Source organism: Gymnogyps californianus, chromosome 7 (genome assembly GCF_018139145.2).
Source record: "Gymnogyps californianus isolate 813 chromosome 7, ASM1813914v2, whole genome shotgun sequence".
NCBI lineage: Eukaryota > Metazoa > Chordata > Aves > Accipitriformes > Cathartidae > Gymnogyps > Gymnogyps californianus.
This window is the reverse complement of record NC_059477.1, coordinates 31,376,544-31,395,393: the sequence shown is the minus strand read 5'-3', so window position 1 is coordinate 31,395,393 and position 18,850 is coordinate 31,376,544. Positions and strand designations below refer to the sequence as shown.

Sequence of the window (18,850 nt, the reverse complement as noted above, 5' to 3'; positions counted from 1 at the left end):
TGGGAGTGACTCAACTGTACTTTCAATTACAGCGATGGAAACTCATTGAAACAAATCTTTGTCAGTGTTAATATACAGGCAAATCTGAATTAATATTTGAGAGGCAATATACCACATACCCTGATGAAATGAAAGGTGGTTCGGCTGAACTGACAGCTGAGCCGGGACCTAATGCTGAGCAGGAAGAAATCAAACATGATCACTTTTTGCACAGAGTTTCAGCATTAGAGAATGAAGGGAAAGCATGAGACTGAGCTGCATAAGGGCAGATTCTCAGCTGGTTAAAAATGTAGCTTCACTGGTCCATACACCTAAAGAAAAGAGGATGGTATTGGTGTCTTAAATAATCTTGTGATGTGTAAATAGAAATTGGCTTGGACAGGAATGCTGCTGTAGAGACTGAACATTGGGCAATCATTAATGGGAACATACAGGGCTATAGGGAGGAGTTGTTTGGGGCACTGCAAGCAGTAATGCAAGGTTTGGCTCTATTTAATATCTTCATTAACGACCTTGGAGAGGGTACAGTCAGTGTGTTCACTAAACTAGCAGCAGATATTAAATTGGGAGGAGTGTCAAAAAAACAGCCACTGGTACAGAAATAATGGAAAATGACCTGAGGAGGTTATAAATGTTAGAGAGGAAATAACAAGGTGAGATGCAACATAGGGAGAAAACAAAGCAATCTTGAGGAAAATAATCAAAAAGCAGCTATTTAGAGGGTGGGAGATATTTGGAAAGCAATAAGACTGTAAGAGACTGAATGGAGTTAGCAGATGGCAAATTAGGCCCAGTTTTTACTTTTATTTCTATTTTTACTACTTTTTTTTTTTTGCACCACTGCAGTTACACCTTTGCAATTCTCAGTCTAAATGTAACGCTGTGGGCTGGCACCAGGCTGCATGACTTGTGTTGGTAATTCACCAGAATAAGCAGCTCTGAGACCATCTGAAAACTCAGGGCTGCTTGCTCCAATATAACAGCAATGAGGCAGTGAGAACTGCCTTCCCCGGACAGACCTACAGCCAGCCACTGTGGCCTTACTAGTTACCATCAGCTGAAGCCCAGTATAGCTCAGTTGCTCTAGATGATCATCTGCACCCCCATGTGAACTATTAAACTTAGTTTTAGAAGGCAGTGATTATACCTCTAGTGAATTAGCCTGAGTACTAGAGCATGCACAAGGGCAGGTGCTGTAGCTCAACTGATGAGCCTCTGTAGTAACACTATTGTATACGTGAGGGACCCAGGAAGGGCATACACCAAGGCATAGTAGTGCAGCAAGGAGACAGTTTACACCTTCCCACGCAGCTGAGATCATGTCTGCTATATCCTGTGCACCAGCTATATTGGGAAGCAGCTTGGGGCAGCCCTGAATTCCTCTTTTGTATCCGGACGCCACATCATGGGTGTTGCCACCACCAAATTACTGGCAAGCCAGGGATAAATAGCAAGCTTTAGGCTAGACACCTGCACTTAGCAGGGGGAAGATTTCTATCAACTCCTCGGACTTCAGTTTCCAGTTCAGAAAAATGCTTAAACCTGGATTTAGCTCTAAGCAGGGACTCACTTCAGTTTGCCTTACTATTACGTACAGTTTGTTTTGTCATCTTACTCATGTGTTGAAAGTTAGAGATGTGCCAAAGCATCTTTCTGACAATGGTCCTTTATGTTGCCAACTCTGAAGGTTTTTATAAGTTTAAAATGGCAGTAATATAACCTCACTCCCTCCTAAGTATAAGGATAAAATAGCTATTTTCAAACAGCTATAGAAAACTGTAGCTATTCATTTTCTTATAACTGAATGTTAGTTCCATTGTCAACCTGAGCACATCTACAGATGCTGCCGTCATTTGGGGGTTGTTTAATTTATTTACCAATAACAGTGAACAAAGAATTTCCAGTCTGAAAATATGGTAAGCTTCCATCCAAAAAGAACATGCAATCATAAGTTTAGCGTTCCAGTGGGATTTTTTTGTATCTCTTTTTGAGAGAAAAAAACCTTCTTATATAGAAAATAGGTTCCTCATCTGTACATCTACACTTCACTGTAAATCCTGCAAACAGCCTTATTGAATTCATCAGAAAAAACTCAATACGTAAACCCTGGCCACTGCTACCTTTGACTTCAGTGTAGGCAGAACTCAAGAGATTTTATAAAAGCATCAGGTGAGATTGTTTAGTGTAAGACACTAACCAAATTTTAAAGAAAGATCAGAAAGAAGAATCCTTAAAGTCTGAAAAATCACTCTTAGCTTGCAGTAAATACATGGGTCTCATAAGGTCTTTCTGGCAACTTTCCATCTTTCCAGGGTCATTTGTAACGCATAGCTCGAGGGGCACAGCAGTGTTGTGGCATCCAGTTGATCAGAAGAAAGGGAGCATGTGGGTGGGCCAGACGTCATTTATTTTCTTGGTGTCAATTATTGCCAAAAGAGGTTATTTTAGTTGTATGGTTTATTTTGTTGAAATGTAATTATTATGCTAATTATTTCCAAACTTACTAGTTAATTATAATTCTGAGATCTCTGCCTTGGTACTTCCAGAGATGTACAAGCTGTGGGAAATGTTTCATAATATTAATATATTTCCACAACCCTGAGTCATTTGGCTAATGTTCCTAGAATGCAAAGAGCAACAGCCTTTAACAAGAAGGCATGGCTAGCTCCATAAACAGCTGATTTGCATGGAAAAGGCATTTTGCTCAATCTGATTTCAATGCAAGAGGCAAACGACTTAAAAAGGAGCACAAAAGAACCTAAATGTTGGATCTTGGCTTCATTACGTCATTGCACAATTCCCTTATCCCTCCATTTTCCTAGGGGATGAGGGGGAGTAATGGTCATCCCACTGTTGCTGCAGGGAGTCTGTTGGATGCCGTTCCAAGGAAAATTGGAAAGGCTACCTCAATTCTTTTAGGGCTAATTGTGTGACTGAGTTCGGTGGGAACGTTGTCCTTGGTTTCTGCAGAGGCAGGATGCAGGATGCACATGGGCTTCATTTGGATATTGCTAAGAGGAATGGTTGACTAAAAAGTTGCTGTCTGCTACCTGGCCCCTGATTTTAGACCTTCACCTGTGTCCACGGTGGATGACCAGAGTTAGCAGTCATTGGAGTGGTTACCCTTGGTTCCTTAGTGCCTGCACTCACTTTGTGATGAAGGAAAGGGGAAGTTTTTCTTTGTAGTACACTGGGACATTCAACATTACAAACAAACTTGCAAGATGGAAACTTGCAACTATGCAATCCTGGCACAGGCGACACATCTCTGATGAGTCATGCCCATTGGAAAGGTGCACGCTGCGTTGTTCAGCCTCTTCAGAGGTTAAAGTGGTGACGACTTAACCATAAATGCTAAACAGTGTGGTTTGAAGTTGCCCAGGAAGGTCACCCAACTTTTTCTTTCTTCTTTTTACCTTTTTAAAGAGGATAGTGTCATGGGTGGGAGGTGGAAGAACTGAAATTACACTTGTTGACAGAGAAATAGTGGAGAAACTGCGAGGCTGGGGGAAATTGTCCTTGCTCACTGACTTCACAGGGACTGTGGTGCTGCATAGCTGGTGAAGATTAATGAACAAAACTCTTGGGAAACTTGCTGACTCTTCCCCCACACCACCTGCAAAATAGAAAAGAAGTTCTGGAGCTCAAAGAGAATGCTGAGCTCCAGAAAGCTGAGTGCTTTCTGCATGAGAAGATTAAGGAAACCTTGCCATTGCATGTCACCCTGTGGGAAATACTTTATGGCCCTTATTTTGGTATTAGTTGTATGTGTATCAGATGCTTAAAGATCTTTTCACTTTAGCTTCTCAAAAACTGTATGGAATTCCTTTTAATTGGGGGTGGGGAAATGTTTCTTTTTGAATCAAGTTTTGAAATTTTCGTGACTGTTTATTGAAAATTGAAACATTTGATCTGTTTATGTGTGTAAGAAATGTTTATACAGCTTGTACATGCAGCTGTAGGATGGGAGTAGTACTGAAAGTCCCATAGTGTTACGCATGAAGATGTTTTGATACATCTGGGAGAATGTAAGCAAGTAGGTCAGTGGATTATGACTTAATGATTTGGAGCAGAGGCAGAATTTGGGGGAGTAGTGGCAAGGCATTGCTGGAGAAAAAGTAACAAATGGAAAATCTGAATGATGACTTAGGCTAAAAATATCAATGGAGAAAGCTGAACGAAATTAAATGTATGCATATGGCACAATACAGTCATGTTTAACACATCCAACACTTGGCTCTACCTTGAGAGAAACAGCCTGCGAGTGCATATCAGTATTTTTCCTCCAGTATGAATACTAGGGGGCAGAGCAGAACACAAAAGGGGGATATCTGTAAACTTTCCCCTCAGACTCTTCCAGTTCTAACTAATTGCTAATACAATAGCAAGAGTGATAACAAATTGTTTATATATTTCTGTAAATATTGAAATACTCAGGATTCTGTTGTGCTTGGCATAGACATGCAATTCACTGGCAACAAGACTGGACCTTTTGATTAGGTGACAGGTCACATATAATGGAGAAAGCTGCTGCTGTTTTACATTCTCTTAAAACCATATCCATCTTAGTCCATCTGAAAACATCCCTGTTTGACAAAGCAGAGTTCCTGGGTCAGAGAATTTTTTTTATATATCAGTCATATGCCAACGCAATGTAATAAAGGGTCTTTTAAAGAAAGCAGTTGAAGTTGTGCCTGCTTTTGAGTGATGCACTTGGTTGGGTTAGTGAGTGCTGGTGGCTTACCTTCTGCTAACAGGTTCTTGAATTGAGGTTAGTGGTGAACAGACGAGAAGAAACAAATGATATCAAATATGCCAGCATGGCATGGCTCATACTGGAAGGGAGGAAGCAGGTAAAAGTATTTGACTGATGCATGTTGAGTTTCTAGTTATTAGTTGAATGGAGCACTTTTTCTAAGCACATCCCACAGATTTTCACATTAGCTCAGGGTCTGGCCTCACTTTTTATGGGGAATATTGTGCTTGCATAACTACCAGAAGCTTCTTTCTTCTCAAGGCAGGATAGGACCAAAATGAGGGCCTGAAATACTTTTCCCTCAGTGTTTGAAATACATCGTGTGTATAGCACAGAGATTTTGCACCAAGTGATGTTTCAGCAGTAAACACTGATCAGGCTTTTGGTTCTTTCTGATCCTGCTTACTGAGCAACTAGTCCTAAGAGCTTGTAGCTGCTGGCAAGGGGAGGCATTAGTGTTTGATATGGGAGAGAGCAGACAGCAAGAAGGGGAAAATACAGGTTGAGTGTCAGGAAAAGTGTCATCAGTAAGGTCAGGTGAGTGCTCAGATGACTGACATGTCTCCCTGCAGCATTCAGGATGGTAGTGCAGAAGGGCTCAGGCAGCAAAGGCAAGTCTTTCTTCCTTCTCTGAAACCTCTCGTGAGGACAGCCTGAGCTCTAGTGCTCACTGCACTGCTTTAGTCAGCTTAGTTACTGCAGCCACAGATAAGTCCCTGCAAAAGCACTGAAGGATTGTCCCTTCTAAGAGGACTTATTGGGCGTTGTCTTCAACAACCACTTCTTGGCCACTGTAGTATTGGGAACTTGGCTCAGAGGTGGCTGAGGTGAACAGGGACTCATAGGAGTTGGGCTGTGAGCAAGGGTCTGGTCTGTGTTAGTTTTTGTGATTGGCTGTAGTTGTGTGGTGGTGACAACTCTTCGCCTTTCCCGTTGGGATTTATAAATATTGGTGGGAACACCTATGGGCGCAGCAGACTGTTTTCATCCTTACAATAACTCCAAGTGAGTTCAAGTTGTCACGAGGCTCTGACCTTGACAGCATAAACCACATAGCATTGTGGGAATATCTTCCAAAGGGAGAGTCGTTGGCCATCGCTGTACTGTCACAGTGAAGAATTGCAGGACGAGAGCAAGGGTTAAAGCTCTGAGTAAAACAGCACGGGAGCCCACCCAGAGAGATTTAACTGCGCGCCTCTTCTCCTGCAGTGCATGCATGAGTGTGTGTACATCTCTAAAATTCACTGCTGTCTAATTTCCCTTCTTCAAAATATCAACCAATTTCTAGTGCCAAGGAACCTAATCATCTATTTATTAAAATGAGACAGACAATAAGTTTGTGTGGGGAAATGTTAAGGCAGTGCACATTGATCATGCTGATTTAGGACAGTACTGCCATCGCAGCGTTTCCGGAGACAAATTCTTTGCAGCTAATTGCATTATAAATTCCGCTAAACCATTTTCATAAGGTATTTCCCTAAGATATAAGGCCTCCATCAAAAATAAAACCAAAAAGAGCAAAGGAGCAGTTGTGGGTTTTTTCCCTGATTAAATGTTATATGAAAGCAAGACAAGAGAGAGAGGAAAAAATGCAAATTATGTTCATTAAATGCTAAGTCTGCTGTAAGGGGCTAGTTTTAAACACTGTGGGGCATGTTGAAACTCATACAGATTTTCCAACTGAAAGCCAAAGAAGTAGAGTCCTGAGGTCTTTGTCCTCAGATCAAAACGGTCCTGAACCATCCTAGGTCAGGATTTTGATGTCACCAAATTTCAGAGGTGGTAATCCTGGCATGTCATGAATCTTAACCATCCCAAAAAGTGACCCAGACGAGGCCTGGATGCTGAACCACCTTCAAGAGAGCCCAGGGAGTGCGGCAGTGGGAATCAGTCTCTTCCTCCTGCTGTGGTGGACCATGGCCGTGGGGCTACGCTGCCTGCAGTGGGTATCGTGGGCTAGAGACACTGATAGGAAACAGCAGTCATCGTGTACAGCCGGTATGAACACCTGTGGTGTTCGCCAGAGAGCAGTTCCCCCAAATACTCAGTGATAGTACTTAGCAAAGAGCATTTTTAGAGGGGATCTCAAATGTTTTTATCAAGCTGGGTCAGAAGACACTGAAGCACAGAGCAGTTAATTGGATTTCCCAAGGAAGCATAGCAAGCAGCGGAGGACTGAGCCTGGCTTCCTTGTTTCCCAGCCTCCAGCACAAAGCAGCAGACTGTTGCCCACACTATTTTAGTATTTCTTTGGGTGACTGGGAGCAAAGCATGACATTTCTTTTCTTCCTTTCATATTGAAGGGCACAAATTCTCATTCCTTGGAAATATTTGTCACTTTGAGCGTGCATATACAAATTCTCTCCTTGGTTCCTACAAGTGATGTGCTGTGAGATCATTTTAGAGACTCCAGGCAGGGAGGGATGGCAGTCACACCAGGAGGAGGCTGGGTCTCCTCCAGTTTTCATGTATGAGATGTTTCAGGTAGTGCCCGTTTCCTAAAAAGTTATTCAGTAGTTCAGCAACTGGGAAATTTCTTTGCCAGGGTACTTTTGCCATAGGAAAGCCTTTCCTCCTAATGTCTTGTATGAAACTGGGAGTCGCAGCTCCCAGGGTAGCTGTAGCCGTCAATCTGCTATCGGATTAGAAGAAAGCATTTTCTTTTCTTCCTCCTCCTCTCCCCCTCCCCATGCAGTAAAATTATTCAATTACAAAGAAATTGGGAGATAAATGTACTGCCTGTGGTCTTGTCTTTGAGCCTAGGGGTAGCTCTGATCATGTCAGTGCTCACAGCTGGGATGTGGCTAAGCCCTGACTGTGCAATGGGCATGTGCACAGGGCGAGACCCCACTCACTAACTGTAGCCTCCTAAAAGCTGGGCACCCACTGTCGGCAGGTCACCCCACTGCTGCCGGGGCTGAGGGGGACAGGGGCTTCCCTAGAAGGCAATTTCCATCTGCACTTGCCTTCATGCAGGAAGAAGACTTCTCGCCTTGCCAACAGAGCCACAATGCCTGAAGTTTAGGTGGCTGAAGTTAGATGAGTTGAGTAGAGCTAATGGAGCTGGGTATTTCATGGACTTGAAATACCTTCATTAATTAACTTTCATCTTGCCCTGAGCTGGGTCAGGTATGAGGTGTTTGTCTCAAGGGGCAACTGAGGTAAAGTGGTTCCCCCAGGAGCATCGGGTTGTGGCAGAACAACCATTAGGTCCCAGGACTAGTTGCCTCATTAGACTTCTCCATCTCTCTGCTCCAGACAAGAGAGACGCTCATACCCTCTTTAAAGGTGCTGTGCCCCAATCATGAGGATGCTGTAGCAAACATGCCTAGTGTTGACTCCCAGATCAAAGGAGTGAGTTCCCTGCATGACACCCATTAAAGGTGCACGTAGGAGCGACACAGGCCAGAGATATGTATAAGAAATTTAAGCCAGGGGTTAGTTGAAAAAACTGTCATCAAAGTTCCTCAGCCAAATTCACAGAAATCAGATGACTATAAAGATGCAGGAGAAAGTTCCATAAAATTATTGCATCCCCCCTCACCCTCAAAATGGGATTTTGTCCTTGTGCATAGGTAACAGCTGGCATAGCAATGGGCTTTAATCTGGGGAGAAGGGGACATCTGCTTGCTGGTGGGAACAGTAATAGTAATTCTTGCAAAAAGCAAAGAAGGGGGGGAAGAGGGGAGGGATAAAAAACCCATTTCTACATTTTTATGGTAAAAGGGGCATTTGTGGTTCTCATTTTTTATGTTATTGTTGCCAACAATTGTTACGTGGTTGTTAAATTTTTTAAGTCATTTTAGTTTTTCCAAAAGTGACCATGATTTGTTACTTATACTGTAGCTTACAGAAGTGACACACTTAATATCGGGGGGTCCAAACCTGGATATCTACCAATGGAGATGGAGATCAGGTAAATGCACACCTGCTCTTCCAAAGAGAAAAAGCTGCCATTTGGCAACTGGTTTGAGAAGGAGCTGTAAGCTATAACACGAGCATTTTGGAAGAGATTAGATTGAGCACTGCCATTAATCACCAAGTGTAGGCCCAGCATGGTTTTGTGTGACAACGCTGTTCAGACAACACGCCATCTACCAGGAGACTCTGGGTCTCTGGAGAAGGCTCTGGGTTCTGGCCCTAGCAGTAGCTGAGCACAGGTCCACCGACGGAGACCTGGCAGGAGCTGTGGTCCCCCGCAGACTAGCCCCATAGCAAGTACGATGTACCGTCTTACTCTCCCAGCTGGAGGGAAGGTGGTGGTGGCTGCAACAGAGACCATGATGGAGAAGGCAGGTGAGAGGGAGGTGTCTGCAGGTAGAAAAGAGTAATTATGTGGCACCGTTGCCATGCCTGTCATCTCCTCTTCTCTTTTACAGACACTTAACAAGAACAATTTGATACCAGATGACAGGACCAACTTCTACCCGTTGCAGCAAACCAATGTGTACACGACAACCTATTATCCCAGTACACTGAATAAATATGACTACAGGCCTGAGGCCTCCCCTGGAAGGACCTTTACCAACAGCTGATGATGGACAGATCCTACAGGACTGGATCATTTCCTATATGAATTTTTTTTTAATTGATTTTATGGACCAAATACTGGCCCAGCCTCTAGATGTAAATATTGTACAGTAGGGTCTTCTTTTTTTCCTTTGGTTAATTGTATTTCTTGTAAACAGCACATCTCCTCACAAGGACAAAAATGCATATGGACCATTCCGTAGAGCTTTTGTGGATATTTGGCTGGAGATGGCTCTTACTACTGCAACTGTTTATGGCTGGAAGATCAGCGTTGCTGTCCAAGGCCGACGTTGTCAAGGAGGTGGCTGTGTGCTGAGCTCGGTGGCCACCACGCAGCAGCACACGACACACGGGTGCACTCTAAGCAAGGCAAGAGGTGGCCTCCTGGGGCAGGGGTGTCTGTCTGGTGAGGAGCATCCTTCCTGAGACAGGGTAGCAATGGTGCACTGGATGACACGCAGCTCATGAGACAGGCTGAGCAGGACTCCATCGTGCCAGCAACTTGAAGAATGTTTTCTTTTTCTTTTCCTTTTCCTTTTTTTATTTTTGATTTTTTTTAATGTTTCTGGAAAAAAAAAAAAAAAGAAGTAACTTTCTAGGGCAGTGTTCCCTGCATCTTCAACAGAATCTTTTCATATTACAGGAAATACTCTCCGCAGCCTTCTTTGGTAATATGCAGTTCAGCTGATGAGAAACAACACACAAACAAAGTGCATTACCCAAAGAAGCTTTCCAGAATGTTTCCAGTCTTAATTAAAAGAAAATTATACAGGCAGTGAGACACTGAGAAAAGTAAATGTTGGAATAACATCGGAGACATGAACTTGGAGTGCCTAACAAACAAAGATGTTTATATCACTGGAAAAAAAGATGTGATGATTGCCACACAAGAGCCATGGGCTTTTTTTCTTTCTTTCTAGTTCTTTTTTTTTCTGAGACAATGTTAACTCTTTTTGTTCTAGCTTTGATCCTGATTGCGTCTGCCAGGAAAGGCAACTTTAGAGGCCGTGCTCTTCTTGTGGGAAATCACCATGCTTTGGGCTAATTTCTCCTCTTGTTTTATTGTTGGTTTTTAGTTCATTTACTTTCAAAGAGTGAATAATTCTGACTTTGCAGGGGGAGGGTATTTTTGTAAGGAATGTTTCCATAGTCTGACATGACCCAGAAAGTCTGCTGCACATTCTTATAGCGTCTTCCAGTCAGTACTCTATGAAATAGTAACACAGCTGAGTAATGTGCATTGTTTGTCAATATTTCTTTAATTTTTCTGAACAAAAACAACCCAACAAACAAATGCTGCTGCAGCTATTGAAGTAAATTGGGGCGGTAGCACTATTAAACAGTATATCCAGTCTTGAAATGTAATTTTGTGTATGTGTGTGACTGTGTCTATAAGAACTGTATTAGTTTGATGCAGAAGCCATGTTGTCTACAACCAGATGTTTGTCTGACATAATTGTTTGGCAAAAAGGAAATTTATTGCTGGTGCTTAATGTACAATTACATCCAATGTGTTAGCAACGTGAAGAAGTTCACCGCTGTCATCATTCAGTGTTTCTAAATATTTATAATGAACTCCTGATGCTAAGGATTTTAGAATGTCGCAATACTGAGCATGAGATAAAAGTACACCCTGAAATGCGCATGAGCTCCACGTGGTCCCGAGCTTGGCTTTGTCGTCTGCATCTTACTTGAGCAATTGCCATGCCCGTGCTTGGCCATTGACTCGGCCGTGTTCCCAGCAGTCCCGTTTGTCCTTGCTTTATTTCAGATTTTGCTGTAAGCCGACACCAATCATTTCTCAGTGCTATTCCTTTGCAGTCGCTTGTTTGGAAGCCCAGCTTGGGCTGTGTACTCAGCTCTTTCACGTAGGCAGCCGGCAGGAAATGAAGAAAGACTGTGTTGCTCATGACAAGTATATTGCTTTTCCTGCGAGGAAAAGCCAACATGGCTCTGTAAGCCTGTGTTATGGTGGTTTGACCAGAAGGCAAGAATAAAGTAGCCTCCCATTTTTAAATTACTTTGTTCGACTTCAGTTTGCAGTGATTGAAGGCTGTAGGGATATTTGTAATAAAGTGGGGTTATTAGCACTGCCACGAGGACACCTTAGGCTCAGCGGTGCCCATCATTTTCAGCAGTTGTTTTTCTAAGTTAGCAGCTCATCCTGCTTCTGCTCTGGCCTCACTGGGTGAAGTAGAGGGAACAGAGGAAGAGAGAGAGAGAGAGGTGCCCTTAAATAGATGTACTCTATTGCTGTATTGCAGCAGCGGGGTCAGGAACTGACGCAGACCTCAAAGCTCTGTCTGAAGCAACCTGCTGCAACCCTCCAAGTAGGCACAGCGGCTCACTGGTCCTAACCCCGCCTGGCAGGGTGGCCGGGGCAAGAGCGGCAGGAGTGAAGCAAGATTGCCAGGGAAGCAGGAGAGCACTGGTAGCAGGTACCAGCACCTGCAGGGAGGCTCTTCCCAGGCCCCTAAATCCCACTTGAGGAGAGATGCCTTTGTTCCTTGTGCCATAATGAGTTCACCCTGTCTCACTGAATTTCCACGTCCCCCTCAGCAACACTGAAAATCCTGACTTAAAGTAGTTCTGACAAGTATGTAGCCCAGGGGTTGAAAATTATTACATTAAACTATCAGGATGGGATGTCCCAGCTTTAATTTATGTGATTCAGAAGAAAACATTGGCTCCCAAGATCACTCTAGCCATTGTAAAATTAAAGCCATCTCCGAGCTTCCCCTTCAGAAGATTCCCTGTATCAACACATTCTGCAATTACCATGCACGTGGCAGGATTGCAGCTGGAGTTTGGGGGGATACAAGCAAGTCAAACCTTGCAATTATTTTAATTTTCTATTTTTCCTTTCTTTTTCTTTCTTTTCCCCCTCCTTAAACATTTTTCCATTTTCGGCTTCACAGAATAACGTTATGTAATTATAAACGGATTTTTTTTTTCCCAAAGTGCCACATAGCAGCTGAAATTATTTAAATGTTCAGCTCACCAAGATAGGTCATTACTGCCATTGTGCTCAGGAGGTGGATATTTTGTAGGCTATTGGAGGGCAGATGCTTCGAGGGTAGTGCATGTGGTTATAGTTTCATCAAGACATTCCTCCTTACCAGCCATCCAAATGGATTCAGCCCTTTTTCATATAATTGGCAATCACAGCAAGGGTCTGTAGACTCCATTCGAGCAGAAAGTAGAATCCAGGAGAGAGTGAGAGAGAGCAAAAGAAAGAAATCAGAACGCTTATTACTCAATTAATGTTTGCATGAGAGTGCAGTTCTTTAAGGACAACGTTATTGCAGTGTGAGGTTGCATTTTTTATGAGCTCTCTAATGCGTGGCAGGTTAATGACACCATGTACAGTGATATTCTTGCGATCCAGGTAATTTGGCAGCTCGATCATCAGGTCTGTAATATCTGTAGCAGCTTGAATTGCTCCTGCAGCTGGATGTTAAGCTTGCTAAAATTTCCTGTTCCTAAGGCCATCTTACAATACACTTGAAATGCATTTAGTTCGGGAGCATTGCTTTCCAAAAGACTCATCTTGCTGTATATATTTTTTTTCTTTCACTTCTAAGACAGAGAAGGGGAACCCTGGGCAATTCCTGTGTTGGTCTAGAGACACTGGTTCTCTGCAAACCCTTTGGATAGGATTCAGGTATACAGTATGTAAAATACGATGGAAATCTTACAGCCAAGTATGTAGCGGAAACATCTTTAATTAGGCCGTTCTTCTTTCTTTTTCCATGAAAGTGGTTGCCTTTCTCCCTCCAGAAGGGGTGTGCATTACGGCGTTATCCAGGCTGTGTTGTGCTGTTGCTGTCAGGCTTTACTTGATCAGCTATCACCCAGCAGAAATAACTTGTGCAGCTCACTAATAGACAAACCACTTGATGATCAAACCACAGCCTAAGAGGTGCTGTTGCTCTAAAGGTGCACTTGAATGTTCAGCATATGAGCCAGGGCTGCTCTTAAATATATGAACTGTACAGATACTAGAGGAGAAGAACATGTATTGTCTTACCACCACTGTTCCTAATGCCTTACGTTCAGAAAATGAGATGGTTGGTTTGAAATCAACAGAGAGTAGGAATGGAGTCCATGTCTGATGCAGACAATTTGACGCCTCCAGTGTTAATCTGATGTTAAGCCTACCTGGAGAAAAAATTGCTGTCCACTGAGATTGATTTACTCTTTGTACCAAATGTAGTGGGGGGAGAGTTATATATATATAAATATATATATATATAAAAAATGTAAATGTAAAGTTTGTGTAACAACTCACTCTTTTTTTGTAATAGTGTATACCTCTATCAGTGGATAGATACAGTATATATTTATAATATATACACACACAATATATATATTTAGCAAAATGCCTGCAGAGGAAACTTAGAATAAGAAAGGCAGTGCTGGTATTCAGATTCCACAGGGACAAAGTGAAGAAAAAAACCTGTAAAAATCTAGTATCCTTTCCATTAGGTTTAAAAAAACACTTTTGAGGTAAATGAAATATATAATTTTTTAATTGAAAAGAGAATTGATTTTTCTAGTTAGAAATGCTGATTCTCCCCTAAATCATTCTGGTTAAGAATGATAAAGAAAAAGATTCTTGTTACTGCTTATATTTTCTGAATAAGCCTCCCAAATCTCTCAAGTGTATCACTCTATTGTTTTTGTAATTATAAGTAGGGAGTAATTGTGCAAAGAAAATTAAAATAGCAAGTAGGAGTAACAAATATTGTACCATTAGAGCAAAAGACATCATCTATTAGAACAAGGAAAATGTCATCTTCCATGTTAAAGAAGTTAGCAACTGCCTTCTGAGTTATTGATCGGCATTATAAGCCTTGCCTTATCGTCACACTAGGAGGTTTTAGTACAAAATTTAGGGAACAGAAACCCTGCAAATCCATGGCTTTTGGTTTTCAGAGGGGTCTAAAAAAGCCACCAGGCCATGGGAGTCAGGCACTTGGTGCCCTGGGTGTCTCTGGAGCTTCCAGCGTTAGTGGCCAAGGCCGTGCATCTATTCCTCACCCTGTCACTCCTGCGAGCCAGCCCGCATGCACGGCAGGGCACAGCACCCCTTGGAGCTGTCTGGCATAACAGAGAAACACCCAGTAAATTGGGTTTAGAAGGATTTATTTTTTTCCAACAGACCACTTTAATGCCCTCGCGACCAAGGCCCAGACTCGAACAGGTGAATCTTCCCCTTAAGCTTGTTAGGAGGAAACTTCAGGCGGCTTCAAGAGCAGATTTGGGGTAGGTGAGCAAATCCCTACATTTTGATGCTCCTTGATTGCCAGAGTCTTCAAAACTGGACAGAAACCCCTCTGGAGCTTGGTCCTTGTGGGACTTACCCAGTCTCAGCTGTTCTGCCTGGAAATTCCTCCGTTGGGCCCTTTGGGAGATTTTAGTGTCTGCATTAGTCCTGGCTGGAGGAGCAAAACAGCAACCCACTGTTTAGATAGCCAAAAATATAAGTGCTCAATAGGATTCAACACAAGTTTGGGTCTTGAACTTGATTTTTTTCCATTCTGCCTCCAGCATCAGCTGCAAATTCACCCCTGCGGTTCAAGAGGGTTCAGTGCTGTAAGAGCAGCATTTGGCTTTCTGCAAGTCCCAGCCGCGATTTGGTTTTAAACAAATCTGATGGTGAAAAGTATTAACGCTGCACTCTAGTTCTGAAACCTCCGTGAGCGGGATGCTGTTAATTCGCATGCCACGGAGTCAAGCAGAGGTCGGCGTGGATGGGCCATTAATAACTGAAGCAAAAATGGGTTTAGTACCAAAATGTCAAACAACATAAAAGCCAGCCAGCTGTGTGACAGTGTGGTTTCCATCCACACACCCCTCCTTAGATAACATCCAAACCTGCGCATACCTAAAAGCGATGCGGTTAATTAGGAGCATTCCCACAGAGGAAGCTTTAGGGAGGATGAATGGTATGTGAGATGGAAATGATGGGATTTAGCTTGTACTTGAGGTGGGAAAGTGACAGATGCAATACTGGATCTTGGATACATGGGAAATTATTATGCGAACACAGAATGCTTGCCCCAAAAACAGCAAAACCTGGAGAGTATTATTGGACTCTGTTGTGAAGGCACATCACCCTTCCTATGCAATTGAACTTGATGGTACTTTAGTATAAAGGTGACCTAGACTGTAATCACTGCCTTTAGACACTGTGAATTTTTTTTGGGTACTCTGTATTTTTATATATTGTACAATGTAAAGAATAATTCAGAAATAAAACAGATCAACCTGGCAAGCCTGTGAGTTTATTTCCCCTCCGTGGCTGATGCGCAGTGGGGCCGGGGCTCCTGAGCAGCGCTGGCAGGACGGGTCAGAGGGAACGCGGAGGAGCTCCCTCCTGACGTTGGTGGCCAAGGGCATTGCAAAATTCACTCAGCTGCTCGTGCGGGGATGGGGAATTACAGCATATGTCCTTCCTCCCTGTCTGCACTCCGGCTGCATCCTGAGGCCCAAGTTTGGATTATATTTGTCATGAGTTGTAGACTATGTGGTTACAAAATTGTGTAACTAACGACAAAGTCTGTTGCTGCAATTCAACTCCCCTCCCACACAAGCCTGCATGTTGGCGTACAGCTCCACACCAAACTTGGGGTGCATTTGAAAAATGGTATTTCTGAGTAAGGTGCCCAATGAGGTAAGATCAAATCTGTCGGAAATTCGGGGTGCCAAATCCACATCCAGTTCTGCAGCATGTGCCTCCCCTCCGCTCCCCAGCTCTCCACACATGACACCGAGTCTCCAAGGACACAACTGCTTACCGTGCCGAGGAGATTAGCTGGCTGCGGCGAGCAAAAATACGCTCATCTTCTGCAGAGCCTTTCAGGTGTACGTGCTCAGTTGCAATGAAATCCTATCGCTGCTCCTTCTCAAGCCCTACATATTGAGGCGAAAAGTTATAAAAAGCTGAGGGACACGTTTTGATTGAAGGATGATCGTAGCCTCATATTGAAGAACGTTATAGCTCTTGTTGCATTTATTAATCAAAGTAAAGACCATGAAAAGTGACAGAGTCAGGAACATTTTAGTTTATGTTCCGATACAGCTCAAGACTTATATTGAAGTTTCATACAGAGAATTACACCATAATGTCGTAAAAAATAGATTGGATTACTAATAACCTGAAACATGCTACACCTGCATACATAATACTTTAATCCTACTAAATCATAAGCTATCATTTGGGTGTTTTCATATTCTCAAGTGTGCATACAGGAATTTCTTTTCAATGCAGACCATTAAAAAGTAATTGAGAGGCACAAGATCAGTAAAAACAAACTTGCTGTGAATAAGATGGACTTTTTTTCCCAGTTAGTTTGCATGATAACACGGGGAGGTCATTTCTGAATGGTTTTGCTTTGCATCAAGACACCTCTGCGCACAATTAGAGCAAAGGTTCCAAAATGTTGGAACCTATTTCCAATTTCCTTAAAAACTGTCTACCACATATTTTTTTCTAGTTGCTAATTTGATTCGTTAATGTAACAGTTTCACTTGTAGCCCCAGTGCATTTTGTTCCCTCACCTTCACTATGCATCCCAACTGTACCCTTTTCCCTCTTTAGTTCTTAACTGTGTGTAGTGAACAGCGAAAGCTTTGTTATCTTGCAGGTTCCCCATCAGCTTTTTATTAAGCCAAAGCCTCAGGGCTGCGCTGCTGGCGGTGGGCTGCCGAGCAGCTCCTGCTGCCCACGGGGTTTGCTGGGGACCATCCGCAGCAGCGCGGGCAAACGTGGGGCCCTGGGCCAGGGTGCGGAGCTTTCTGCGGGGACCGCAGCGACTGCCGCAGCACCGTGGCCTCCCTCCAACCTGCCTTCGGCAGCGCTCGAGGGGGTGAGTGTAAGAAATGGAGGAAAAGGAAAAAGCAGAAGGTTCCTCGTGATTCATGTCTACATGTTTCCTCTCAGCTCCCTGCAATAAATGCTGTAGGGACACCCTGAGCCAGATGTTGCAGTGAGAAACCCTAGCCCTGTCCCTCCGTATGAAGCCCTTTTGCTGGTGTTTTCTTCTCCATCAAGGGCTGGAGACATCCGTGGCTGATGGGGCACTTGCCTGGGCAAGGGCACAGCCAACACTCGGCGTTACGGAGGAAAGGAGGGGCAGGGAATCGCAGCCCAGCGCAGTTAATGTCAGTGCTTGTGAAAATGCCGGAGCAGGGACTCGGATGAACGAGCTGTAACCACTGCAGAGCGGCTGAGCAGCTGTGTATTGGCACCACGGCGTTATCAAGAGCAAGTCGTGTCAGACCAAGTTAATTTCCTCCTCCGAACCGGCACCACGTCCTGCAGATAGCGCAGCAATAAGAAATATCCTGCAGCCTAATTTTTAGCAAGGCTTTTGACTCTCTCATACATGATCCTCATACGCTGCTAGGAGCGGTGGCCAGGCAGAGCATTGTGCAGACACCTGCCTCAGAAAGCAGTCAGGCTGTGGCAATGAAAAAAAGCCCCAAGTGGGTCTCCTAGCACCATGCCCAGCACCTCTACTAGTGCCCAGCACCCCCACCAGTGCCCCAACCCCACCAGCACCCCCAGTCCCCCATCATGACATGATCACAAGCCCTGACTCCGACTCCTGCATTTCCCTCTGCCCATGCAGGCATTTTGCTCAGCTGTAAAAGCACATGTGGCTGTGCTGCTGTGGCTGGGCACGGGGACAGTCCCCGGGCTCGGGGACAGTCCCTGAGTCAGCTGAAATCAGCTCAGTGCAGCCACCGCGGCGTGGAGCTCAGCTTAGAGCAAGCACCTCCTCAATGTGCACGAGAGTCAACACTCTCCCACAAAAGCATCGCTTCCTGCAGCGTCTCGTGTGTTTTTTCCCCTCGAGCATACAGCCGAGAGACCACATGCTCTCAAACACACAGCTCAATTACCAAAAGCTTTGGAGATTCATTAAAAATGCTGCTTTGCTAACAGATGAAATGCATTTTGACATGGTTTGTTTTGTTCATTCATAAAAAGCCACTTGCGGACTTGTCATTGCACTTTCTGTTTAAAAAAGCTGAGGTTCAAATTAATCAAGAAGGTGGCAGAGTTCAGCACTGCCTAAGCCTGCTTCCAAAAGAAAAAAGCCGACACAACCCCCCCTCCACACACACACCCCCCAGACCCCCCACCCCTCCCTGCATGTGAGGTAAGGACAGACAATAAATTCCTTACACTGTCAGAAATGGAGAGAATCAGGCTATTAGGGTAAAACATCAGCCCATTTCCCAGGACACCCCCCCCCAGCCCATCTTTCGTCAGATTTCAACCCTTCAATCTGCTTACGATTTCCCCACACCAAACCGTTTTCCTCTGGAGAAAGGACTGAATCAGGCTAAGGTAATTTTGTTTGTTGAGATAAAAATGTGAAGCTGGCTCGCAGGGGGCTGACGGCGGCTGGGTAGACTCTCGCCTTTTCCTGCTTTGCCCTGGTGTGCTTGCAGGGCAGGTTTATATCACCCTTTTTTTGTTGTGACTGACCTTACATTGACCACCTCATGGCAGCCACTCAAGCACATGTAAGATTAGCTTGCTCTCAT

The 18,850-nt window shown here is 43.9% G+C and overlaps 1 protein-coding gene across 1 annotated transcript in view; it reads left to right on the top strand.

The window, feature by feature from the left end:
- SEMA5B (semaphorin 5B) overlaps window positions 1-9,291 on the top strand; it is a 132,576-nt gene extending 123,285 nt beyond the window's left edge. The window contains 1 exon segment of the mRNA XM_050899525.1: window positions 9,136-9,291. Within this exon segment, the coding sequence (XP_050755482.1) occupies window positions 9,136-9,291 (156 nt within the window).
- Window positions 9,292-18,850: the final 9,559 nt, after the last annotated feature.